A 26,617-nucleotide genomic window follows, 5' to 3' on the forward strand; every position below is an offset into this window, starting at 1 on the left:
TGGCAGTTCTGTGTTAGTGCAGTTCTTCCCACCCTCTCTCTTTTCAGTCTCCAGCACAGAGAGCCCCGCAGGCTGCTGAAGGCTGGCCCTGCAGCCTGCAATCTGTGTGTCTCCCCTGGGTGCCTCCTATGGCACCACTAACCCGGCACCTTTGAGGAAGGAGGGGCCGTACGTGAAGAGGTTGGCTCTTCTGCACAGACTTGCTTGGGTCATCCTGATTTCACCTATTTTGTCTCATTGTCTCCATGAGTGGTCAAATGTCCCCAAAATTGCAACATCATGGCAACCAAACTACATTTCCTGGAAGCAGCACAAAAGTCTGTCTGAGATGTCACCCAACTTTTGCTTCAGGAAGTATGGTCCCTGCACACACAGAAGAATTTTCCAGATAAATAATGCTTAACACCTTAAGCTTTTCATTTTAACTATGTTGAATGAAAATACTTCTTAAACATGCCCTTGCCTTCTTAAAGAAAAGACACTGCATTTCAGTTAAGTTTTCTGGATAACTCAGGGTCAGTGTTCTTATTTTGTGCTTTAAACCTCTGTCAGTGATCAGAATCAAGTGCCACAAAATGCTTCCCTTTCCCTAAACGGCCCCAGACCATTATGTTCTTTGAGTCTCTGTTTATGCTTTTTAGTTGCTGGTTTGTCTTCTTGTTCCTGTCAACATGGCTTATCTCCAGTAGCCCTTCTTCCTCACTAAACAACTCCCATTTCCAACCTGTACCAGGCCAGGTGTATCAGTTAGCTATTGCTGAGTAACAAACTGCCTAAAAAAAAAAAGCGCCTGAAAACTGAGTGTCTTCAAACAATATGCATTTACTACTGGTCACATGTTTATGTGCCAGTCTATGTACACATGTCTGTGTCCACTGGGCCACCCTCTTGTCTGGGTGCCTCCATGGATTGGGTTGGCTGCTCTACTGATCTTGCCTGGGATCTCTCACATGCTTGGTTCAGCTGGTTTAGGATGACCTCAGCTGGGACCATTGGGCAGTCCTTCTCATGGTCTCCCATCCTCCAGCAGGCTAGTTTGACCTTGTTCACCTGGGGATAGTAGGATTCCAAGGAAGAGAGCAGAAGCATGCAAAGGTTCTTGAGGCTTGGAAGTGGCACTCTGACACTTGTGCTGCATTTTATTGACTAAAGCAAGTCACAATCTCAGATCAGATTCAAGGGCTGGGGAACAGACTCCATTTTTAAAACTGATCTACCACACCAGGAAATCACATAATCAAGTTCTTTAATCTCCATCCTAAAGCAAGAGGAAAGAGTCTTCGTGAGGTGTGCTCTTCCAAATAACAGACAGTGCGCCGAGGGGCATAGAGTTTATTTCATTGTAGACTCTGCTCAGAGCCCCTTTTGGTCACTTATCTTACCTATGTTTCCTCAGTAGTTGAAGTTGCCAAATAGAAGAGGTCTTAGTCCTCTTCACAAGAGTCCTCAAGGGGTCCACTTTTTATTCACCCCAGCCTTACAGCACTGGACAAACCAACTTTGAGAATGCAAAAATCTATATGTTTTAGTTCAAAATTGTCTGAAGAGTCTCTATATTTTGCTATGTTTCCCCACCCTTAGTGGCACTGAGCTCCAGCCAGTCACTGCCTGGATCACACCATGCTGCCCCACATGGAAAGGTGGCTTTGTGTCATTTTATAACTGCTCCTGTACTCGGCTCATCCTTACCCCATCCCTGGGAGCCATTTGTGCATCACAGCTGACTGCTGAATTGAGTTTTTACCATCAGCTTTCTTGAGCATGTCTGAGATCACTGCTGCACCCTGAAATTGGAGCTGGTTCGTCCTCTGCTTCCTGACCCTCTGTGATCATGAAATGTAATTAATGAAATAAGACAGCAAGGGACTGCATACCCTAAGGGTCTATTAAAAGCATGCTAGGGTGATAGAGGTCCGTGAACTTAATGTCTAATGATAGTTTCAGGGAGGAATAAAAGGGGCCAAGAGGTCATTATGACATTGCTTTTATGTGATTCCAGACACCGCAGGGTCCTTGCTTCTCACGTTAGGTGATAGAAGAGAAACCATCAGAGGTAACACTAAAGCCAGGGTGACTGTGTCCAGACCAAGATCTACAAGGGGTCACAATACCTGGCCTGGTATATGCTCTTCTTTCTGAGGGGCTAAATTCACCTCCATGTCCCTTCCCTCCTCCCGAGTTTCTCTATTGCGTATCTTTTCTCTGGGTGACCCATAATTAAGGAATTATTTCTTCATATTGTCTCTCCTCCCCATCTTCTCCAACGTGAAAAAAAATAGATGAATGAATTAATGAGAACCAAACTTTCTTCTTCTGGGTCTGCAGTGCTGCTCTGCTTTTCATTCCCTTCCTAATCAGATGCTCTTCCTACCTGGTTCCCTTTTGTGCATCATCATTTGGAAAGTGCATATATCAAAGGGGGTGCAAACGCACTCTCCTTTTCACCCCTTCTCACATTCAGTCTCCAGGTTTCCTTCCCACTGAGAGGCCCCCAGTTTCCTAAGGAATCCGGTAGCACATTTGTGTTGTATTTCTAAAGTAAGAATGATGGTCACTATCCCACAAGGCTTTGTATTCCATGCCTTTGTTTCCCTTGACTAATCATTTCCCACAGCTGCAAGCCATCCCTCACTGCCCATTTTCCCTAGAGCCTAACTGTATCTTTCCATCTTCCCCTCACCTGCTTTGTAAACCAGATCCCATATACATACTTCACTCTTGGGATGCTGTGTAGGGAAAAATCCAGTCTTCCTTTTCCTGTGTTTTTCCTTTACCCTGAAACTGCCACACTCACAGTACTTTTTGAAAAATTTTTATTGGAGTCTAGTTGATTTACAATGTTGTGTTAGTTTCAGGTGTACAGCAAAGTAAATCAGTTAAACGTGTATATATCCACTCTTTTTTAGATTCTTTTCCCATATAGGCCATTACGGAGTATTGAGTAGAGTTCCCTGTGCTCTACAGTAGGTCCTTATTAGTTATCTATCTTATATATAGCAGTGTGTCACAGTACTTCTGACACCAGATGTGTGGGGATTTTTCTCCTCATGCCAGGCAATTCTCTGACACCAACTGGGTGTCCTACAATTTAACTCAATTCTGACACTCTACCTGGAAATGGTATAAGATCCCACAAGTTAAGGTCTCAATCCCGTAAGACAGCTCCCAACTCACTTCAGATGACAGTCATAGTAGGTTCCCGGGTTACCCACAACTTCTGTCCAACTTGGCTACAAATCAGAGGTTCCCACAACCCGTTCCTTGGGTTTGATTAATCTGTAGAGTGTCTCACAGGGCTCAGGGAAACACTTACTTACACTTACCAGTTTATTAAAGGATATGATAAAGGATACAGACGAACAGCCAGACAAAGAGATACATAGGGTGAGGTCTGGGAGGGTCCCAAGCACAGGAGCTTCTGTCCCTGTGGAGTTGGGGTGCGTCACCCTCCCCATGTAGATGTGTTCACCAACTGGAAGCTCCCTGGATCCCATACTATTGGGATTTTTTGGAGGCTTCCTCGTGTAGGCATGATCAATTACTAATTCCATGTCCAGACTTTCTCCCTTCTCAAGAGAATAGGGGGTGGGCCTAAAAGTTCCAAGCTTCTAATCATGGCTTGGTCTTTCTGGTGACCAGCCCCAGCCAGGAGCCATCCATAAGCCCACCCAGAGTCACCTCATTAGAACAAAAGACTCCTCTCACTCAGGAGATTACAAGGGTTTCAGGAGCTCTGTGTCAGGGACCGGGGTCAAAACCCAAACACTGAACGGGGTTTGCAGGGTTTAGAGATGGGAGGGCGCCATGAGCCAAGGAATGTAGCCTGCTTCTAAAAGGTAGAAAAGGCAAAGAGATGGATTCTTCCCTAAAACCTCCAAAAGGAACACGGTCCTGCTGACACCTTGATTTCAGCCCAGCAAAACCCACTTCAGACTTCTGACCCTTAGAACTGGAAGGTCATTTTAAGCCACTAAGTATGTGGCAATTTGTTACAGCAGCCATTAGAAACTAATACAGTACCCAATCTCTCCCTTTCTCTTAGAATCTCAAGAAGATCAAACTGCACATCCTCCTTTCTAAAGTGTGTGCATTTCCAAGCCCCTTGCTGATCAAAAATTCCTGTTATACCCCTGAGAGGTATATATGTAATTCTGATGATTCAATACATCCTACTTCTACCAATAAGACAGAACATTGAAAATACATATGCCCATGTAATTTTACTGTTTCCTTTACAAAGCCTCTACCCAACTTTATTTATGTAACTGTACCTTAACAAAATAGCTTTTCCTCTTCCTACAGTAAATTTCCCTGCTGACCAATACTGGCTACCACTGGCACTGGCTGACTGATTGGTGATCCTACTGACTTGAGCTGCTGCCTTGGTGCAGACTGTTGGGCGTTTCTGCAGGAAGTTCTTAGCTCTTTCTTCATGTGGTCCTCCACTTATATCCTGGATACCTGCCTGCCTGGACCCTGCTCTGAGAAGGCAGGACGTAGGGCTAGGTCATAGGAACATCTTCATTCACGCTTAATGCCTATTACATAGTCATATCTTGTGCCCCTGTGTGGTTACAAAATCCCACCTTGGGCTCTCGACCACTTCTCTTGAACTAGCATCTCCATTAAATCTCACCACCTCACCTCCAACCACTCCTCTGAATAGCCCCAAATTTCTCTAAAAGAGACCTGGCTGTGAGCCTGTGTTTCATTACAGCTTGTGATGCTCACGGCTGCTCTCTGGCCATTTCAGCCTCTGCTGCCATAGGCTGGGCAGTGGACCACTGCCTTCATTGCCTTTCCTGCAGCAGAAGGCAGCCGCGTTCAGTCTCCTCGAGTGCCTGAGTACAGCTGACTCCTGAATAACTCGGGAGTTAGGGATATGACCATCATGCACTTGAAAATCCACATATAAAGTATAATTGGCCCTCCATATCCATTGTTCTTGGCATCCATTTCTGCATCTGTGAATTCAACCAATCGTGTAGTACTGTGGTATCTACTATTGAAAAAATCCGCCTACAAGTGGACCAGTGTGGTGCAAACCCATGTCGTTCAGGGGTCAGCTATACTCACCCAGCCCCTCCTGAGCCTCCCCGCTGTCCCCTTGCCCCAGGCGCTCATTCCTGGCTCTGAGACCTGACCTGGCTGGTTGGACCTGGCTTCCCAGGTAGGAGGCGTGGCCACGTGCAAGGTCTAATAAAACATAAGCTGGGGGGTGCAGGGAGGGTCTACTGGTAAAACCTCCAGCCTGTCTCACAGAAATCTGAGGCAGGGTGGGGGAGGATGGGGAGGAAAACTTTTTCCCATCCCTATGTTTTACTTCTGGGAAATCCACTTCTGGTTAAGAAATGTTTTTTCCTCATAACTTGTAACTAACTAGTTAGATGAAGGCCCAGCCTTTGCCTTGGGTTGCTCAAGTAGAAGTCCTTTATTAGAGACACAGGGTCACCCGAGGCTGAGGTCACTGGAATAGCCAGAGGCAGACATCCGGGAGGACAAAGGGGTCACAGCTGAGCAGAGCCCCATGGACTACACACTCCATCTCAGATTTTGAGAACACTGTGGGTGCCCGAATGCTTCATAATCAGGAAAGCCCCCAACACCCCATCATGCCTCAGACACTCTGGAGCATCTCAGTGTGGCCTGTCATCCCTTGAATAGGATTTAGGTTACCTGCTGCTGGTTTGTTACTGTGTCCATCTGAACAGAGGAGTCAGGTGTCAACTGTGCCTTCCCCGTCCTCACATCCAGGTGCTTTCATGTTCCTTGCTGTAGGTTGAACAGAGGTCCCCCCAAAAGATATGTGCAGTCCTAACCCGCAGAACCCGGGAATGAATGTGACCTTATTTAGGAAAAGAGTCTTCGCAGAAGATCTTGAGATGAGAACATTCTGGATTATCCAGGTAGATCCTAAATCTAATGACAAGTGTGCTTATAAGAGAGAGAAGGGGAGAAGACACAGACATGTCTTCACAGAAGGCCATGTGAAGACAGAGGCAGAGATTGGAGTGATCCAGCCACAAGCCAATGATCAATCACCTGAAGCCACCAGAAGCTGGAAGAGGCAAAGAAGATCCTCCCCTAGAGACTTCAGAGGGGACACATGGCCTCAATTTCAGAATTCTAGCCTCCAGGAGTGAGAGAATACACTTCTGTTGTGTTAAACCACCAGTTTTGTGGTAATTTGTTATAGTAACGCTAGGAAACTGATATATTCCTTAATGTGCAAACCCATTTCTTTCAGGAAGAATGAAATTAGCCCAAGTGGCAAAGGGGTAACTCCCCTTGGAGCTGTCACAGCACCAAATTACTGCCTGATCCCTCCTGTCACAGGGCTCACTTAGAGCTCCCTTCCCTGTTCATTCTCACCTGAGATGCTGTATGGCTCATACGGATGAAGCCTCGCTCAGGCCAGATGCACACCCAGCAGGAGATTTACAGGACGGTGGGCCTGTGCTGCATGTGGTGGTTGCAGTCATCTATCTCACCGTTCTTGGGTACTTGGAAGACTCTTGGAATGCTTTCCTATTTTTTTTTTTTTTTTTTTTTGTCAAATGGTCCTGAGTACTCATCAAGGCCATTATGTAACATATGGTGAACTTGACAAAGATCAGTTCAATGGCTCACCCCACAGCTAGAAGCAAGGTTTTTCAACTTGGACCAGTGCTTCTCCCACCCCACAGGGGGACGGTCCACGCCTGGGACAGTGAGAAGGTTGTGAGGTGTTAGGAAGCCTGTGACCGAATTTAAAACCAAAAGTATCACAGGCTCCTTCATCTTCATTTGATGAATAAAATATCCTGTGTCCTGAGCCTCTCAGAAAATTGAAGAACGGGATGTGGTGCTTTGCAGACATTAATGTGCATATGAATTACCTGGCCAGTTTTACTACCAATGCAGATTCTGACTCAGTAGGTCTGGGTGGGGCCTGAGCTGCTGCATTTCTTACAAGCTCCCAGGTGATGCCCCTGCTGCTGGTTTGTGGACCACATTTTGAGTAGCAATGAGATGGAACCGCCAGTGAATTTCTTCACATTCTCAGAATAAGCTACTTGGCCATGCTTGCCCTTTGCAATTCAGTGGCAGGAATTGTGGCTCTGAATCTGCCATTGCAGAGGAAACTGGTGACACTCAAGCTGGTGATGCTTAGGGAAAAGTTTTATTGTAGATCAATAACCATAAAAATATTCATATCTTTGGGCCCAATAATTCCACTTATGGATCTTAATTCTAAATAAATAACCCAAAAGATTGAAAAACCTTTCTGAACAATGGTGTTCTACTATAGCCAGCACTACATATACTAAAAAAAATAAATTAGAAGTCTATGTCCAATATAAAGCAAATTATTACATAAATTATAATAAATTCATTCGAGATAATATTGTGGATGTATGTTAGTCTTCTCTCCGTTCCCAAAAGTAACATGTCAATAAAGGAATGAAAATGGTATGAACTCACAAGGTCAACAAATGAATGGATGAACCGTTTCCACACATTTTTCCAAGGTCAAAAGTATAAAGAATTGGGGACTGCAGTCCCCAATGACTGCAGGCTTCTGTCTCTATTTGTAATGTTGTGTTTCTTTTTATTGGGTGGTGAGTACAAGGGTGATACTCTTAACAGTTTTTATGCCTTTCTGAATGCAAGAAATATTTCAAAATTTAATAAAAAAGAAAGTGAATGGGGACAGAGTGAAGAACATTATGATCTCCATGTTAGGGGTGTGAGAATTATAACAAAAGCAATTTGCCCAACAAAATCTGGCTTTGGCTCTTGAAGGCACCAGAGACAATGGAAGGCAAGAAGGAGGCATGGGGAAAACCCCAGGGGAATGGGTAGTCTGTCTCCAGAGCTTTTGGATCCCTCGATCCGTGCCACATGAGGAGGCCCTCTCTCCCCTCTTACCACCACCATGGGAGATGGGCACTTTATTCCCCGGGGAAACTGAGTCACATCAGCTCAGAACTCAGGCACATCATATCACGAGGGGCCGGGTGAAAGCAAGAGAATTACTGAGCGAGCTGTGTACTGAGCTGTGGGACCCTCTACCACTCCCCTGTCCTGCTCTCAGCCCTCCAGGAGCCAGATGTAGATGCCCATGGGTAAGAGACTGGCAAACGACAACCAATGGGCCACATCCACTCCACTCCACTCCCTATGTTTGCAAATAAAGTTTTACTGAAACACAGTCACATGCATTTATTCATGGATTGTCTATGGCTGTTCTTGTTCTACCCCAGGAGGGCAGAACAGTTGCAACAGACACCATCTGCTCTGCCAAGCCTAAAATATTTACTATCTGGGTCTTGCAGAAAAAATTTTGCCTACCACTGCTCTAGAGCAAAGTAGATATCCCCAGGAAGGACTCCAGATCTCTCACGTGGAGCTTTAGTGAAATGACAGGCAAGCTGCCCTGACCCGACAACGAAGGCCATCAGTTGGCAGATCCTGTCCACACACACACTAAGCCTCCAAGCAGGTTTTAGTCCCTCACTTTTAAGCACAAATGGATGTCCAGTGATGTTCCACACTCTCGGAGGGAGCCCCAACACAAAGGAGTGTGATCAGAACAAACAAACAGAAAAAGGGACTTGGAGGAACCAAAAACTATTCAAGAAACAAAAGAAACTGACAATAAAAATATAGATTTAACATCCTCAGGGATATGAGAAGATATTTCATCCATAAAACAAGAACTAGATACTATGATAAACAAGAGTGAACTCTGGGGCTTCCCTGGTGGCGCAGTGGTTGAGAATCTGCCTGCTAATGCAGGGGACACGGGTTCGAGCCCTGGTCTGGGAAGATCCCACATGCAGCGGAGCAGCTGGGCCCGTGAGCCACAACTACTGAGCCTGCGCATCTGGAGCTGCAACAAGAGAGGCCACAACAGTGAGAGGCCCACGCACCGCGATGAAGAGTGAACCCCGCTTGCCACAACTAGAGAAAGCCCTCGCACAGAAACGAAGACCCAACACAGCCAAAGATAGATAAATAAATAAACAAACAAACAAATAAATAAATAAAAGCGTTCAAAGCCCTTTAAAAAAAAAAGAGTGAACTCTGGAAACATAAGAAAGTGATAGTCCAAATTGAACAAAATAAAGACAAAGTTCGGAAGAACCATGAGACAAAAAGACAGGAGGATGAAAATTAGGAGGGAAAATTTAGGAATAGTGGATTATCAATTCCAATATTTAAAAGAATTATGAAAAGAGAAAACAGAGGAAATGAAGGTTATGAAATTAGCAAAGAAATACCATAAGATTTCTGGGAATTTTTTTTTTTTTTTAACCTATGGATTGCCCGTTGTGCCTGGCACAGTGAATAAAAACTACCGGCAAGGGTCATGGTGAAATTTGAGAACATTACAGCAATAAAGAGAAGATTTTAAGCTTCCAGAGGGAAGAGAAACTAAACAAAAGAACAAAAATTAAAATGGATTCAGACTTCTTAACAGTAGCATAACACTGGATATCAAAAAAAGTAAAGCAATGCCTTCAAAATTCTGAAAGAAAATGATTTTTAACCTAGGGTTCTATGTCCAGCACTGTCAGTCAAGTGTAAAGATAAAAGGAAAACATTTTTAGACCTGCAAGGACTCAAAATATTTAGCTGTTATGCATCCTTTCTTAGGAACTACTAAAGGATGTGCTTCAGCACAACCAGGAGGTAAAACCAATAGACAGACATAGAATCCAGGAAACTGGAGCTCTAACATAGATGTGAAGGAAGGCCCAGGATGATGGTTTTGCTTCAAGCCTATAGAGCAAACCGTCCAGATTCGAGCAAAAGGACTCCAGACTTTGGGGAGACGGCCTCCGGGAGACTGGGAGACAACACTGCTTGATTATCTGATGTGTTTAAGATGTGAAAAATTATTGCTAGATGTTTTACATATTTGTTAGGACACTTGGAAAAGGTAATATGCTACTTAGCTCAGCAGCAGACAGTCTTTACCCAGTTTAATAATGTGGACACTGACTACTGATTTAACAAAAAGTGTTATATTTGGAGGATCATGGGAGGAAATGGTAGAGTGAGTGGGGGGGACTGGTGAGTAGAAAGTTAATCCTTGTCTAAAATTGATAATCGAGCAGCTATAAAAACATATAATTTAGAAATATACAGGTAAATGCTAAAAGAAATAAGGACTGAAAGTAAGTGCCTCTGTGAGAAGGGATAGGAGAAAACATTGCTATCGCTTTTTTGTAAAAGAAATCATTTAGTACTATTTTATTGTGTTAACTATCTACATGCATTTTGATAAAATTGAAATTTTGTTTAAAAAGATTATGTGGCTATTTAAATTCTGTGGCTGTTTAACTAGAAAAAAACTAAGTTGCTTTTTGGAAAAATGTTTATAATATGTTAACTCCTTTTGGTCTGCCAGGATTTTAAAGTCTTTACAATAAAGAAGTCCTCCAGTTGAGAATGATGCACTGGCAGCCTAGAAAAACTGTAGCATCCTTTGTGTGCCCCAGATGCCTTGAGATCTGTAGTGCATGTGGGAGGACGAGACATAGGCAGGCTTGGACCAGTGTATCAGTAAAGCTAGCATAACCAGGGGAGGATGCACCAAGGTTCAGCAAAAGAGTTAAGTGGGAAAAAGATATAAAATGCACATGTATACTATGACTGCAATAATGTGAAAACAGTATGTTCATCATGAGAAGGGAACTCGGACAAATGAAAACAGTTGGATTTGTTGGAAGTGGCAGTAAGGTAAATTGTTTCCCCTTTAACTTGGAATTATGTGAAGACTGATATAATGTTTGTGTAAAGCAGAATACACCTTTTTGTAGGAAATCAGTGGCATTCTTGGCTCTGCTTCCCTCCTGCAGCTTAATTGCTTACACAGAACAGTATGTGGAATATGACCCTTTGGTCACGCCAGCTGAGCCGTCCAATCCCTGGATCAGTGACGATATTGCTTTATGGGACATAGAGATGAGGTAAAAAAAAAAAATGTTTTAATGTTTGGGAGTGCGGGGGGCAATGCATGAGATCGTGAAATTATGTTACACCCTATCTTAATTTGACTCTTTTTATCAATAGAACAGAAACCCCTCAAGTAACCACCCAACTGGATTCCTTACCCATGGTTTCTACCTCCTAATAGCTTTGTACGTGGATCCTTTGTGGCTTCCCTCTGACCTCTCTATGACCCTGTAGATGTTATGATAACTGGGACAGTCCTTCACATTTCCTAGTTCCGATGGCTGGAGGGCAAGAATCTGTGGGTCCGTTTGGCTTATACATTAGCAGCAGCAACAATAATAGCTAGCACTTACTCTGTGCTGGCCACACAGTAAGTGTCTTCCACTGAATCCCCACAACAGGTAAACATTATTATTCTCACAATTGAACAGATGGGGAACTGAAGCACAGAGGAGTTAGTGAACTTGCTCAAGGTCACACAGCAAGTAGGTGGCAGAGTTAGGATTAGAACCCAGGCAGAGGGCTCCAGAGCTGTGGTTTTCATCACTCTGCTCTTCTGGAATAGCAGGCGGCAATGGTTCCATCCCATAGCTCCTTACCGATGAGAGAAACTAGTGTGTTTACTTAGTAGCTGAGGAACTGAAGCCCAGGGGGACCTAGACCACGTTCACGATTACAGAAGGAAACCCAGTGTGGTGTGCCTTTGTACCCTCTGCCCCTCGGCGAGACACCTCATTATTTGTTCTTTATTTCTTTATATCTCTCTCATTCACTTTCATTCTTGCTCTTTTTCTGGCTTCTTTTCTTAAAATGGAAAACCTTATAAGAAGTAATAGAAGTCATAGACGCTTCTTATAAAAAGTTCAAACTGTCCAGATGGGCATAACAAAGATAACTGTTTCTCCCTCCAGCCCAATCTCATTTTCCAGAAGGAACCTTTGGTAATAGTCGAATGCCATGATTCCCAAACTGCTCCAGGGCACTCTAGGCTGCTGCAGGGAACTCACAGGGTTCCCACGGGACATTCTAAATCTTTGAGGGAAACATAGTGATGTTCAACCCATGTCAGATACTGTATAGACGATTAGCTTATGGTCATTCACCGTTCTCAACATTAGATCACATTACATTCCTTCCAGTGATGTCATATCTTTGCAAATCTGGGTTTTCAGGGCAGTTGTTGTGATAAAAAGCAAGTACTGGACAAAAATCAACATGGACTAGGAAATGAGGGGGCGGGTCCAGTCTGATTCCAAAGTTTGAGAAGATGTGCAGTACTCCACAGCACACACGCAGTCATTAGGAATGAAGTAAACGTATTATTTTTTCTTTCAATTTTTACGTATTTCAAATAGCCATTAAGTTCTTAGGACATAGATGCATATTACGCTCTTTGACTTTTTAAGAAAAAAAAAAAAACTGTTAAGGTTTTTGTTGTTGTTTTGGCCCAGGGGCTCCATGAAAAACTTAGTGAGACATTAGGAGCACCATGAACTAAGGAAGAGTGAAAACCTTTGACTTACTGTCTATCCCTTTAGATCTATATGTATATACAATATCATATTCTTTTGGATAAATAGGTCCTTTACATATACATTGTCCCATAATTTATTAATTAACAATATATCATGGCAATCTTTCCAGGTAAACACGTATAGATCCGCCTATGCCTTTTTTTTTTTTTTTCGAAATTTATTTATTTATTTATTTATTTTTGGCTGTGTTGGGTCTTCGTTTCTGTGCGAGGGCTTTCTCTAGTTGTGGCAAGCGGGGGCCACTCCTCATCGCGGTGTGCAGGCCTCTCACTATCGCGGCCTCTCTTGTTGCAGAGCACAGGCTCCAGACACGCAGGCTCAGTAGTTGTGGTGCACAGGCCCAGTTGCTCCGCGGCATGTGGGATCTTCCCAGACCAGGGCTCGAACCCGAGTCCCCTGCATTGGTAGGCAGATTCTCAACCAATGCGCCAGCAGGGAAGCCCCGCCTATGCTTTTTAATAGTTACATCACGTCCACTTACATAATTGTAGTGTAATTTATTTAACTAATGCCCAGGTCATAACACTTCGCCCGCAGCCATCTTGCCCCAAGCTTGGGAGCTCCCTCGTCCCTCCCAGAGCATCTCTCCCTCACCCTTATGCTCAGGGCAGATGTGGGCATGCAGGTGGCAAGGGCCCTGCCTCCACCCCTGCAGCCCACCCAGCAATTGCCCCCTTCTCGCCCTGGGGCCCAGGATGTAGGTATTGTACAAAGGTTTCTAAATCCCGTTTTTTCTATGCACCTTTTTATTTAAGAGGCTGGGATCCCAGGTGGGAACCCCCCACGATAAAGTTTGTCACTGTTTGGGAAAAAAAATATTTAGGTTATAACCTTTTTTTGTTGTTGTTAACATAAACAGTGATACAAGGAACACCCTTATACATAAGTCCAATTATTTCTTTAGGATAAATGTCCAGTGTTGGAATTGCTAAGAATGGTATGTGTATTTTAATTTTAGTTCATATGGCTAGATTCCCCTGGAGCAAAACAATAACAACCTTTTTTCATGCCCTCAGCTTAAAAGTGCCCATTTCCCCACATCCTTACCAACCCAAGCATTATCAAGTTTTTTCATCTTTGCAAATCTGACAGATGAAAATAAAAATATTTTACTTTTATTTCTTTGTTAACATACTTGAGATCATCTTTTCTCATGATTACTAGATACTCATTTTTCTTTTGTGGCTTGCCTGTTTTTGTGTTTTTGGCCCATTTTTCTAGTGGTATGTTTTGCCTTAGACTTTGGGATAGAAAGCAGTCACATTTACTTGGATCATATAGTGAATCTTTTTCCTGATAGTTTATGCTTTCTGAATCTAATTTTTCTTCTTGTTTCTGTTTCTCTTCCTTGAATTTTGCTTTATTAATCAAGTTTTGTATTCGTTTTTGTTACTCTAGTTTCTAGTCTAGTCATACTTTTAAGGGGGTTATTTTAAAATGTCATTACTTCAAGCAAATAATAATGAAGTATAAAAAATGAAAACTAGAAGTTTTTCTTTACCTCCTCCAAATCCCGTTCTTCCCCAGAGCTTTGTTAACCTGATATATATATATACTTTTTTAAAATTTATTATTTTTGGCTGCATTGGGTGTTTGTTGCTGTGTGTGGGTTTTCTCTAGTTGTGGCGACCGGGGGCTACTCTTCACTGCGGTGCATGGGCTTCCCATTGCGGTTGCTTCTCTTGTGGCAGAGCACGGGCTCTAGGTGCACAGGCTTCAGTAGTTGTGGCATGCGGACTCTAGAGCACAGGCTCAGTAGTTGTGGTGCATGGGCTTAGTTGCTCTGCAGCATGTGGGATCTTCCCGGACCAGGAATCGAACCCATGTCCCCTGCATTGGCAGGCGGATTCTTAACCACTACGCCACCAGGGAAGTCCCAATCTGATATATTTGAAACTAACACTTTGAGACATATTTCTCAATCAACATTAAAAGAAAATAGTATGTAGATGGGTATCTTCTTTCTAATATTTCTGACATGGCCTCGGTAGTCCCTTTGATCGGATCCAAGAACTTAAATCTTTCTATAACTTGGGTCCCCTTCCTTCCTTCCTTCCTTCCTTCCTTCCTTCCTTCCTTTCTTTCAATTATTCCTACACTTTCCTCCATTCTACCCTCTCTTTTCAGGAAATCCTTTTGTAGGAATTCTGGTCATGTGGGGTGTAGCAGCCCTATCTCTTTTCTCTACTATTTTTCCATCTCTTAGTCTTTTTATTCTATATTCAAGGATAGAATTCCTTGAATTACTCTTCAGAGTCACCAGTTTCAATGGTGTCCATTCTGTGATTTTATACTTTAATGAGTTTTTCTTTTCCTACAAAGTGTTGAGAAGAGTGGTTGACAACCGTGCTTTTTATTTCCAAGAATCTGTAATATTTCTTGGACTACTTGTTTTTAGTAGCCTGCTCTGTTCTAGTGATGTTTATCCTCTTGAATCGCCCTGAGGATGGGATACAGATTTTTTTTCATATCTTCCCTCTATTTCTACCACTTAATCTATTTCACAGGGTATCATTGATCAGAGAACCATTGTTTCTGTTCATTGTCTCATTACTCCAATCACTGTTCAGAGCAGATCAATCCTTTCAGATACCCAGAAATTTGGAGTACTGCTGGTTTTCATAAATGAAGGTCTTGGCTTTCAACTTTTGCCATACATTAGAACTACCTGGAGAGCTTATTTTAAAAAATACCAATATCCAGTCCCCTCCCCAGGTCAATTAAGTCAGAATTTCTGGCAGTGGGGCATTTTTTTCTTAATTTTATGCTAATGTACAGCCCTGGTCCAGATGGACTATACAAGTAGCTGATGAGGGTTCCCTCAGTAATTGTTTGGGTGGGTGGTCCTCAAACCACGGGGTACATCAGAATCACCTGCAGGTGCTCATTCAAATACAGATACCCCAGGGTGGTTCTGGGTGCCTATATTTTTAGCAAGCCTTCTGAGTGATTCTGAGGCACAGCACAGGTTGAGAAATCCTGGTGTGCCTCCTGAGTTCCCCTGACCTGGGGCAGGCTTTCCTCTGGTCACGTGGCTGTACGGCCTCACCTGAGTGTATTAATGGGAGGCGGGCACAGGTAAATCGGCGGGGTTCTCCTCTGGGTCCTGGGCATAAGGTCCAAGAACAGACTGAAAGACTGGATCCTCTCTGGAAGTGGGATGGGTGGCTGCGGGGGCCCGTGGGTGGTCGAGCCCCAGCTTTCCTTAGCCCAATGTCCCTGCAGCCGAGTGTGCTGCTGTGTTTCAGGCCCTGATTGGGTTTCTGAAGTTCTTCAGTTTCCTCTCCATGGTACTTCCCAAGAAGGCCACTCTTCTCCCTTCTGCTGAGGGATCTTAGGGACACCCAGATAGATCTGCAGAAACCTATGAGAAGTAGGGGGAAACCTCAGCATCTTTAGAAGTCTCCCTGCCTTGCTGAGATGTTTTTCCCATCCATATTTGCTGTTCCACCCCTAGGTTACAGAGGCACCACCCTCTGGCTTTATTGCCCACATGAGAAGCTGGCCAGAAAACATCCCCCCTTTACTTAGGAGACCCTCTCTGCCCCAGGGAGCCTGTGTCCCATATTTCTAAGTTTATTCCCTATGTCCCCTGTTCAGTGCCCACCAACTGCCTCTACTTCCGGTCCTGCTGCTCAGGGCTTGGGGTTTTCTCAGACTTATGCTGGGGACACTAAGTTACTTTATTCCCAGATGGCCCCACTAGAAGCATAGGTGGCTCTCAATCAGCTTTGTCACCAGTTCAGTGAGTCCAACTGCTTCATACCTTCACGAAATTCCTCAACGTTTGTCATCTGCTGGTAGGAAATTTCTTTGCCTCTACACACTATGTTTTGTCTTGTTTTTTAGTATTTCATGGAACTCCAGGCTCTTGCCTGTTCCCTCTTCCTGGACCACTTCTGCAGACCCTCACACAGCTGACTTCTCTTCTCATTCAAGTCTCACTCAGCATTGGTGTCCCTTCCTCAGAAAGGTCTTCTCCTAAATGGAAAAAGAATTTGTAGAAGAATAGATCCATGTATATGTAAAAAAAGAAGAAGAAGAAGAAGAAAGGTCTTCTATGACCACTCAATCTGTAGTGGTCACCCCATCCATCCAGTCACTCTATATCACATCCTCCCCCTGGTTCTCTTTATAGATAAGACTTAAAATTATTTTAGTGCCTTGACCCCTGTCTGGCACATAGTAGGTACTCAAAAAGTATAGGTTGGATGGAGGATAGGTGGAGAAGTGACCATTCTCTTGGCCATTTCGTTGGTATTTGGGAAAGGAGGAGAGGTAAGTGCATGAATTGAATTCACCATGATGACACTAGGATTTCCTCCTTCTTTCTTGAAAGTCAGCAATAAAACATGTGATAGCTTGGGAAAATGGCAGTCATCTGGCCTGTTGGTTTATCCCAGCCTATCAGCTTGGTCCCCAAGAGACGAGCTGCCCCCACAACTAGGCTCTGGCTCTGTTCTTACTGCTCAGGCTTCTACTCTAATCATAACACCTGACCTAACACCTGCAGTGTTCTGTCTACCTTCAAGCAGAGTCAAGTTATTTAGATACAAGTGAAAATGAAGAGAAGCTGTGAGGCCTGGTTTCTTCTTCCAGTAGGACATTCCCACCCAGTCAGTTGCTGGCGGTGGTTGGGTACCTGCCTTTGGTGACACAGAGTCGGGGATCAGTGCCAACATCCTGCTTCAGCCTAAAGATGAAACAGCCTTTGTCCGTGAAAGAAAGGCTGAGCATGACCAGTAAAATAATCAAAGGTTATTTTTTCTCAGTTTCAGTTTAATTCAATAAATAGTATTGTGAACCTACTATGTGCTGCCTTCTGAGCAAGAAGGTCTCTCAAGATACTAATGTAGCGAGGTGAATAAACGTGCTATCTTACCTCCCGGCCTCAGGATTCCTCCTCATTTGGCAAAGGACATTATTGTCGCTTGGGACATAGAGTCAGGCCCTGAGGGCAGGGGTGTGGGCAGAGACTCAACAACAGGTGGAGAGGTTGTGCCCCATAAGAAAATGAGATGAAGGTACTTTTCATCCCTCAGGGCAGTGAAAAGTGAAGGTGGAAAGAGGAGCGGAGTGACGGGAGGGACCAGGCCTCTGTGCAGGGCCAGGAAACCCCCTAGTGCTGAGATGTCCAAGGACTTTTCAAAATAGGAATACCGAGTATGTGATTTTTTTAAATTGCCTGCAGCTGGATGGGGCAATGTGTACCCCCTTCTCAAGACCCTCCAATTTCAGTAAAGGCTCTACCCTCCCAAACACTGTGTGAAGGAGGTTTTTGGTGAAGATGGGTGAAGGTGTGTGGAAGAGTCAAGGCAGCATGGGAGAGAGCAGGAGTCCCTTGGGACTTTGTGTTCATCTGAGGTGGGCTGTGATTTCTACTGGGCATGAGCGAATGGGTACAGACTCTTTACGATGTCCAAGGTGGAGGGCATCGCAGAGAATGTCTGGATTCCACAGAGATGAACGTGCTGTCTCTGCCTTGTGGAGGTTTCAGACAACCCAGTGGAAGACGGTGACGGGGTTTAACAGAATAATTGGCAGGGTGATGCACCTCGTAGCATAAATAATAGAAAACCGTGCTTTAATCCTGTCTCCTTCTCAGACAAACTTTTAGATCTAGAAATCCAAGAATGAGAAAGGGCATGTTCAGAGGGCAAGACAAGGCTGCCCTTTTAAAGGATGCGCCTCAAGTCTACCTAATGGAAATTCTGAGAAGTCAAGGTTTGATAAAGAAAGTAGTGATTGCCAGGGCTCCTCACTGAGGGAAAATAAGCCCCAAATTGCCAGATCTCAGTTGGAGAGAGCTCTGTAGTCTAAATACCACCAGGAGAGTGTCTCTGGGAAGTATTCCTGAATATGCCATCAGCCAGATAGTGGATCTAACAAGAACCTGGCATTGCCTGCAGGACTGTGGTTCATGATTTGCTCTCACCACATGATATACGTTTGGCTTTCTCTCTATGCTGGGCAAAGGTGCATGAGCAAAGAGCTACAAGGAAGCCGGCTCATCCTGCTTGGCCAAAGGCATCCACTCCCAACTAGCCTGACCTGCTGAGAGGCAGAGACCGTGCCTGAGCTGCCCTTGCCCAGCAAGTTTGATAGAACTGTTCATCCAAGATATTAGTCAAGTTCCTTCGCTGTGGCAGTCAGTCTCCGAATATGGCCCCATCGGTGCCTTCTCTCTTTGTATGCCTGGGCTGCCGCTTACATCAGGATGGGACACCTCCTGCTCTTTTTATCTGGGCTGGCCTTGGTGCCTTATTTAACCAACAGAGTATGGCAGAAATAACATTCTGAGAAAATGGTCATAAAGCAGCCCTTGGTCATTTGAGACATTTGCTTTTAAGACACTCCTTCTTAGAACCTGTTGGCCAAGCCGTGAGAAACCCAAACCACTAGGGAGACCATGAGGTTGACAGCCTCAGCTGAGCTCCTGGCCAAAACCCAGAATCATCTGCCATGTGATGAGCCATTGTGGATGTCCAACCCAGTCCAGCCTTCAAATGACACCACCCCAGCTGCCATCCAACTACAACCTCTTGAGAGACCCCCAAGTGAGAACCACCCAGCTGAGCCCAGTCAACCCATGGGATACTGAGAGAGAGGAATAAATTGTTGTTTTAAGCCACTGAGTTTAAAGATGGTTTGTTACACAGCAACAAATAATAGGACCACTCCCCATTCAAGTATTTAGGACCCTCAGGTTTTCTTGGGGCATTAAATAAAATTGTGATTGTTCCTTCAACAGCCCTGGTCCTGAGATGGGGTCAATGGGTATTTACTCTTTAAGGAACAATCCCTTGTATCATAGTTTTTCTGATAACTCAAATATCTTTTGAAGATAGCTGAGTGTTTTTGTAGATGGCTGCTTCTTGTGAATCTGGCTCTCTTGTTCTCAGTTTGGGAGATTTCCTCCATGCTCTCGTTGGGAGATCAGCTGGAATGACAGACTCCCTTGGAGAGCCACCTGTCTTTGCTATATGTTGGTTTGGGCCACTCACTGGGAGGCAGAATTTGGTGAGGATCAATGGACACAGAAGAGAAATTAGAGTTAGAAAAAGGCATCCAGCTAGCAATTAGAAAATACTGTCAGTATGAGGACACATCATCCACATCACTATACACATCTTACTGATTTCCTCTTAGGGTTAAATACTTGCTGTGTGAAAAGCACTATGATGAATACAAAGACACATGATATGTGATCTCTGCCCTCAGAGAGCTCACAAGATAGCTGGAGAGACAATGACATAAACCCTTAAGAAGCTAAATGATGCTATAAAACCATAATTAGAAATATGTCATAAGGAAGCCTTTCTACACAATGGATGGAAATAAAGGAGCTGTGAGTTCCATGGATTATTTGTTTGAGTTGGGCCAAGGGAAAATGATTGACCCGGTCACCTGGGGATGGATGTTCAGAGATATTTTACTTTTCAGAATTATTTTATAACCACAGAGACCATTCCGTGGTAGTAATATGTTTAAATCTGATCTTAAACCTTAAAAGGGATGATGCTTGGAAATAATCAAGTGATACAAGAAAGACAAATACAGAAAAGTTGTATCCTAGAAGCTTTTAATAGAATAGATCCCAATGACCAGATGTCCTAGAAGAAACGGAGCAGATGTGAAGTGTCCAGATACAGAAATAGGATTGTGAATAATGGATAATTGAAGGAACCCAGGTGTACTAGTTTGAATAATGTCACCTAAAAATTCAGAATCTCAGCATGTGACTTTATTTGGAAACAGGACCATTAAAGATGCAATTAGTTAAGATGAGGAGGTCGTCCTCAGGTACAGTAAGCTCTTAATCCATATGACTGATGTCTTTATAAAAAGAGAAAACAGAGACACAGGCACACACAGAGTAAATGTCTAATACAGATACAGAGGGAGAACACCATGTGATAACGGAGGCAGAGATTGGAGTAATGTATGAGCAAGCCAAGGAATGCCAAGGCTTGCTGGCAACATCAGAAGCTAAGAGGAAGGCATGGAACATATTCTCCCCTAGAGCCTGCAGAGAGAGAGCGGCCCAGTTAACACCTTGATTTCAGATTTCTAGCCTCCAGAACTGTGAGAGAATAAATTTCTATTTTAAGCCACCCAGTTTGTTGGTACTTCGTTGTGGCCACCCTAGGAAACTACCACACCAGGGTATCCTATTTCTCCAGACCTCCTTGTTTCTGCTGAAGGCTGAGCTTGCAGCTTTCTGGATGTCCCGACCTCTGTCCTAGGCCTCCAATTCTGCCTCTACTGTGACACCCCAAGCTTTCTGGCTTACCCTCAAAATGGCCCTTATCCCACTCCTGCCACCACCAAGGAACCTGGCAGGATGAATGCAGTCTCACTGCTTGGGTACCAGAAAGTGGTGACACTAGTGGTAGGTGTGTGTCCATAAGGCAGTCACTGCAGTGACCAAACAACTTTCCACACCTGGCTCTCTGGGCACAGCCTTTGATTGGGGTGCAGCTGCCACCAGCACCATCCCTGCAGAGCCCTGCAACCTTGGTGGCAAAGAGCAGATAGCTGAGCCCATTCCAGGTCACAGCATGACACTGGCAGAAAGAGATGCTTTCCTGCAACTCTCTGGGTCCTATATTGCTGCTAGCCTCAACCCCAGGGGGGATTTCTCTATTAAAGGCATTTTTTTTGTGCCCTGGAAAGCTATTGAATTTGATTGGTTCTGTGGCTTGGGTTTGAGAGAATTCAGAATCTGTCTTCTTGGCTCATTGCAGAAGGCCCAGCCTGGCACTTTGGAAGAGATCTTTCATGGAATTCCCCATTGTTTGACCTGGTAGGCTTAGTCTTCCACTGTCACCCTATTGAGCTATCCCTAGAGATCACAAGAGCCTCCCCAAGCCCCAAGGACAAGCCCCAGAATTAGAAAATCCTGCAGATAATGATTACACCAAGCGGTGCAGAAATAGAAGAAATGGGTTTGAATCACTTCATTCCAGAACTGTGACTTCCAATACAGTAGCCACTAGCCACATGTAGCCCCTTAAATTTAAGCTGTAATTATTTAAAATTAAGTAAAATTTAAAATTCAGTTCCTCAGTCACACTAGCCACATTTCAAGGACTCAATAGCCACATGTGGCTGGTGGCTACTATACTGGAGCACAGATATGGAATCCTTCCATCATCGCAGAAAGTTCTATCAGGTAGCACTGGTCTAGAGCTATTTGTTTTCCAAACCTTTCCACACACGTGCTCTCTTCCTCTTTTTTACTAAGTGTAGTTTCCTGAGATAAATATTGAGAATATATCAACTCCATAACCCAAAGAAATATCATTTTATTCACTTAATGTCTGTTAGAGATAATAAAAAGTTTCTGTCCATTTTTAAAAAGAGGGGGAATACTTGGATGTGATCACTGTACCCTACACTACAGAGCAGCGCTCACAGCACTAGTGTTTGCAGATGAAATGTACCTTCCTTGCATCATTTGTTGACGCTACTGTGCAGTGATTCTGAGCCCTGTGGGCAGGAGCCTTTGCGAACCAATGTGGCTAGCTTTCATTCCACACCTACACGCTTTCTATCTCCACCTTCTGTCCTTGGCAACAGAGCTGCATTGGGAGAATAACCCAAGTTTGGATGTGGGGAGTGGAGAGACAGCTACTGTTGAGCTCCTGCAAAAAGCCTGAGTGAGACCACTGAAAATGAATGGAATATTCATGCTATTTTCTCCTCCAGTTTCTATAATTTTCTTGTATCAAGCCAGATGACAATGAAACTATGTACTTCATTATTTGGCTCTCCATAAAAATAACTTCACCACACCCTAGAATTTAAAATTATGCTTCTGGCTTTTGTTGAAAGTAGCTGTATGTAAAAGTTTCCTGCACTTTTTGTTGTAAGAAAAGTATCAAAAACATCATTTATTGTGTTTCAGTGCCTCTTATGTAAAGACTTGTGAGATAATTCCTCTTATAATTCAATACTAGAGCAAAAGGTGTCTTTACTGACAAACTTATAAGCTAGCTCTTTCAAATGTTGAGAGTTATGTAACCCATTCAAATCTCTTTTTGTCTTGGCTCCAAGGAAGCTCTAATAATTTTTTTGTTCACTTGCAGCAGTTTCCCTAGCCTAGATTTTCTGGTATAATAATCATCCCCTACCATGACTTGTCATCACTTGTTCTTATTATTATATTTAAGAGTTTTGCTTTTTTGTTATTGTTTTGTTTTAGTAATTGTATTCTTGTAAACCTCTTCTTCTTTTTGGACATAAATTAAACATCAATTTATCAATGAATATCAAAAAAAGAGGGGAAATAAATATTGCTAGGCCAGTACTTCTCAGAGTTTAATGTGCACTTACATCACCCAGGGATCTTGTTAAGCTGTGGATTCCAATTCCACGTGTCTGAGATGGGGCCTGAGATTCCACTGCTGGTCCACAGATCACCGCTTGAGTGGGAGATGGCAGTGTGTAGCTTGTGAACTAGCACCCTATTGCTGCTAGAAGGAGTCAGAGGAATAAATACAACAAGTGAACTATAAATGGAAAGGACAGAAGCTGAAGGAAATATTCTCATCTTCCAACACAAAATGAATAAGACCAATTCCCCATCCCCCTCTCCCCCATGCTTTGGTTTGGAGAGGGTCCCATGGATGTGAGGCAGCACAGCAGAGCTAAGAGCTGCACTCTGGAGCCACACTGTCTGACCTAGAGTCTCCACTCCATCCCTTCCTAGTGTGTCTTTGGGCAAATGGTCACTAGGCCTCAGTTTCCCTATCTGCAAAATGGGGACAATACTAGTACATTTTTCAAAGTAGTTTCAAGGACTCAGTTAATTAACAGATGTGACGTGCTGGGAACAATGCCTAGGCCATCATAAACACTGTGCGGGTGGTGGTTAAATCAGTGAATGAATGCAGCATTCTGCTTCTAAACAACTGAATAAGGTTTATCCTGGATGAGTGGATGCATTTCTGACCGGCTGTATATCACTTGGATCTAAACTGGACTCTGTTTTTCCCCTGTGGATTGAGGAAGGGGCGGGGGGGGGGGCGGCTACATCTCTGATGAAAGGTCGGATTCACAAGGCATCCTCTTTATTTTTTTTTAAGTGAAAATAATGATGGCCTTAAGAGTTGGACTTATAACGGACAGGAGTGGCCCAGGGAAGCCGAGTCAGTGGGGTTGTTGTAGTTCCTATAGAGCAGCCACCTGGCGGGCATCCTGGTGACCCTCACTTAAATGTGGCCCCCTTCAAATACCTTCTTTAAAGAGACTTTTTACTGTTGGCTAGTACTGGTGTACAAAAGTCTGCGTTTGGGATTTGTGCAGGTTTTATGGAATCTGTCACTTAAATATGAGACATTTCCCTTTGGCCCGTGGCAGCAAAATAAATCTGAGTTGCTGTAGAGAATATGACAGCTTTTTGCCTGGTATTGATCACCTTTTAAACCTTTGTTTCCCCCTCCCAAAGCAAAGAGCCCAGCCAGCAGCGAGTAAAGAGATGGGGCTTCTCTTTCGACGAGATATTGAAGGACCAGGTGGGGCGGGACCAGTTTCTACGATTTCTGGAGTCGGAATTCAGTTCTGAAAACCTCAGGTAAATCTCTCCAAGGTTTGAGTTGTGTGCAGCGTGTATATGAAGAAATTTGCATCTCTCTTTCCACCTCCCTTTGTCAATCAGATGTTATGGTTCAGATTCAAATTCCAGTTAATCTGTCTAAGGTTGACACAGAGAACAAACTTTATGTGCAGCTTTGTTATCACCAGATTAGCACTGACCAATACCAGCATTTTTTGTTCTTTAAGTCCAGATGACATGTTTTCAAGTTATTGGAAACATGTCTCCAATAATAAGTCAATGGTCAAATGGATTTAATGACACTGTCCATTAACTAAAACCATAAAGCCATGGAAATCCACAGTGGAAAGGCAGTTCAGAGACCATCCCCTTCAAAACTTCCTAGTCCAGGGTCCTGAATACTGGACAGGCTAACCAGAAGAAAGAGCGGTCAGTGGACTCATTTCAGAATTTCAGAAAGCCAAAGTAAATATCATTCAAGACCTGGAGACGTAACTGTAAAAGCTAATTAAAAAGTGCTTTTCCTTTGGGGAGGAATTCTAGCAACTTTGTATAGTGGTTTACTCTGGTCACTTGATGCCCATGAGAACATCTCATTGTTTCTATTGGGCTATGACTAATCAAGATGAGGGGAAACGTCTAATGTGCTTACAGTTACCGTTTAGTAGAAAAAAATGAAAACTTTCAAAACATGGGGCCCATTGTAAGTGGAAGGAAAGGGAGCATATTAAAAGGGGCAGAGATCCTGGTCATGAAAACTCTGGTAACGTGGTTTACAGGCTTTCACTGTATTAGATGTAGAAACAGAGACACATAGAAAATGTGACTTATCTAAGACCCTCACTGATCTTAGCCAAGTGGTGGCTTCTCAGTGGATTAGATGGAAATCTCAGTGTTTTCTTGGCCCCAAGCTCTCTTTTATATACAAGGTTAGTTCCCATCTTCCAATGGCATTTTTCCATAGAGTGGCTTTATAAATTTTTTATTTTTTTTACTTTAAAAAGAGCATATGCTATGGGCAAAGGACTGTCTGCTCCAGTGTCAATGTGCAAAATCCATGTTATTTATTTAGAGTTAGAGACCATGTCGGTCCCGTACATCCATCAAATGATGTTCATTACACACCTATCCTGTACCCAGCCCCCGAGAGTCTGCTAAGGGATGCGAGAAAGTCAAGATGCGTGATCTTTGCCTGCAACGGACTTTGTAGGTCCTTGAGGAAAAGACACAAGAAACTCTTAAAACATTAAATGAATATAAATGAGTGTAAACTCTAAGAACCATTTTGGAAGTGTTTTAAAAAGGGACAGATGAGTGTAAACCAGAGTAGGCAAATCATAAGCTGGACTTTGAAGAGTATACAAGACACTGACATAGACAAGAAAGAGGGAGGGGGAGTGTTCTACGCTGGAAGACCCTGAGACCAAAGATGTGGCAGGGGGACCCTCTCACACCACGAAGTCCTGGGAGGACGTGTAGATGCCGATTGACTGTAATAGCGATGACTTTCCAGGCAGCCATGTGTCTGCTGTAAACCAGATAAGGTTGAATATCTGATTTCAGGTTATGACACAAAAGAGTTCTCTCCTTGTGCTGAGGCACTGTACCAAACACATCTCAGAGTTGCACTTCAGGGGCTTCCCTGGTGGCGCAGTGGTTGAGAGTCCGCCTGCCGATGCAGAGGACACGGGTTCGTGCCCCGGTCCGGGAAGATCCCACATGCCGCAGAGCGGCTGGGCCCGTGAGCCATGGTCGCTGAGCCTGCGCGTCCGGAGCCTGTGCTCCGCAACAGGAGAGGCCACAACGGTGAGAGGCCGCGTACCACAAAAAAAAAAAAAAAAAAAAAAAAAAAGAGTTGCACTTCAGTTCCTTATTGAGTATTCGTGACAGAAGACTTGACTCTAAAACTCTTTATCGGGACGGTGCTCAGACCAGCCCCCATGGCTGTGCCTGCAGGTGGGTCCTGCATGGGAAGCCATGCCCCCTGTGGCCACCATCATGCACCCAGGCAGACTCTGTGCGGCCAGTTCAGCCCAGGTCCTACCCCCAGCTTGGTCCTCATGAACCACCCCTGGGAGCCCTTTCCACGTCCCCTTCTCATCCCTGTCCCCCAGGTCCCCAAGATGGAGTGGTATAGAGGCCCCCTTTACCTATTTCTCAGCCACCTGCACCACTGCAGAGACTTTGAGGGATGACCGCAGGGTGCTGGTCCTCGTGAGGGGCCCCAGGGTGGGAGCATCTGCTGACTCAGCACTGCCTTGCCCAGTCTGAGCATATCCAGGGCCACGAAATCCACCGTGCATTTCAGGCCGGGAGTGCACGGAGGAGTGTGTCCCTGGCAGGTGTGCAGCACCTCATCCTGCTTTACCTCCTGGCACCAGCGCCTTTTGCTCCTGCGCCAGGAGGGCTCTGTTCAGTCCTGGCTGAGAGAATGCATGTGAGCGCACGTGAGCGTGCCAGGGACTAATCTCCACCCCCAGCGTGGATGCATAAATCCAGACTTAAAGAGGGTCCCCTCTGATCCGTGACAGGAGAGCGGATAAAGGAAATAGAACAGCTGGAGATAAAAGTATAG

General features: G+C 44.2%; 1 protein-coding gene across 1 annotated transcript in view; it reads left to right on the top strand.

The window, feature by feature from the left end:
• The window catches only part of RGS6 (regulator of G protein signaling 6), a 574,555-nt gene that overhangs the window by 496,689 nt on the left and 51,249 nt on the right, over positions 1 to 26,617 (top strand). The window contains exons 13-14 of the mRNA XM_081227834.1: positions 10,851 to 10,961; positions 23,935 to 24,060. Coding sequence (XP_081083960.1) covers positions 10,851 to 10,961; positions 23,935 to 24,060 — 237 coding nt within the window. The remainder of the gene's footprint in view (positions 1 to 10,850; positions 10,962 to 23,934; positions 24,061 to 26,617) is intronic.

Source organism: Mesoplodon bidens, assembly GCF_964165515.1.
Source record: "Mesoplodon bidens genome assembly, chromosome: 3".
Taxonomy (NCBI): domain Eukaryota; kingdom Metazoa; phylum Chordata; class Mammalia; order Artiodactyla; family Ziphiidae; genus Mesoplodon; species Mesoplodon bidens.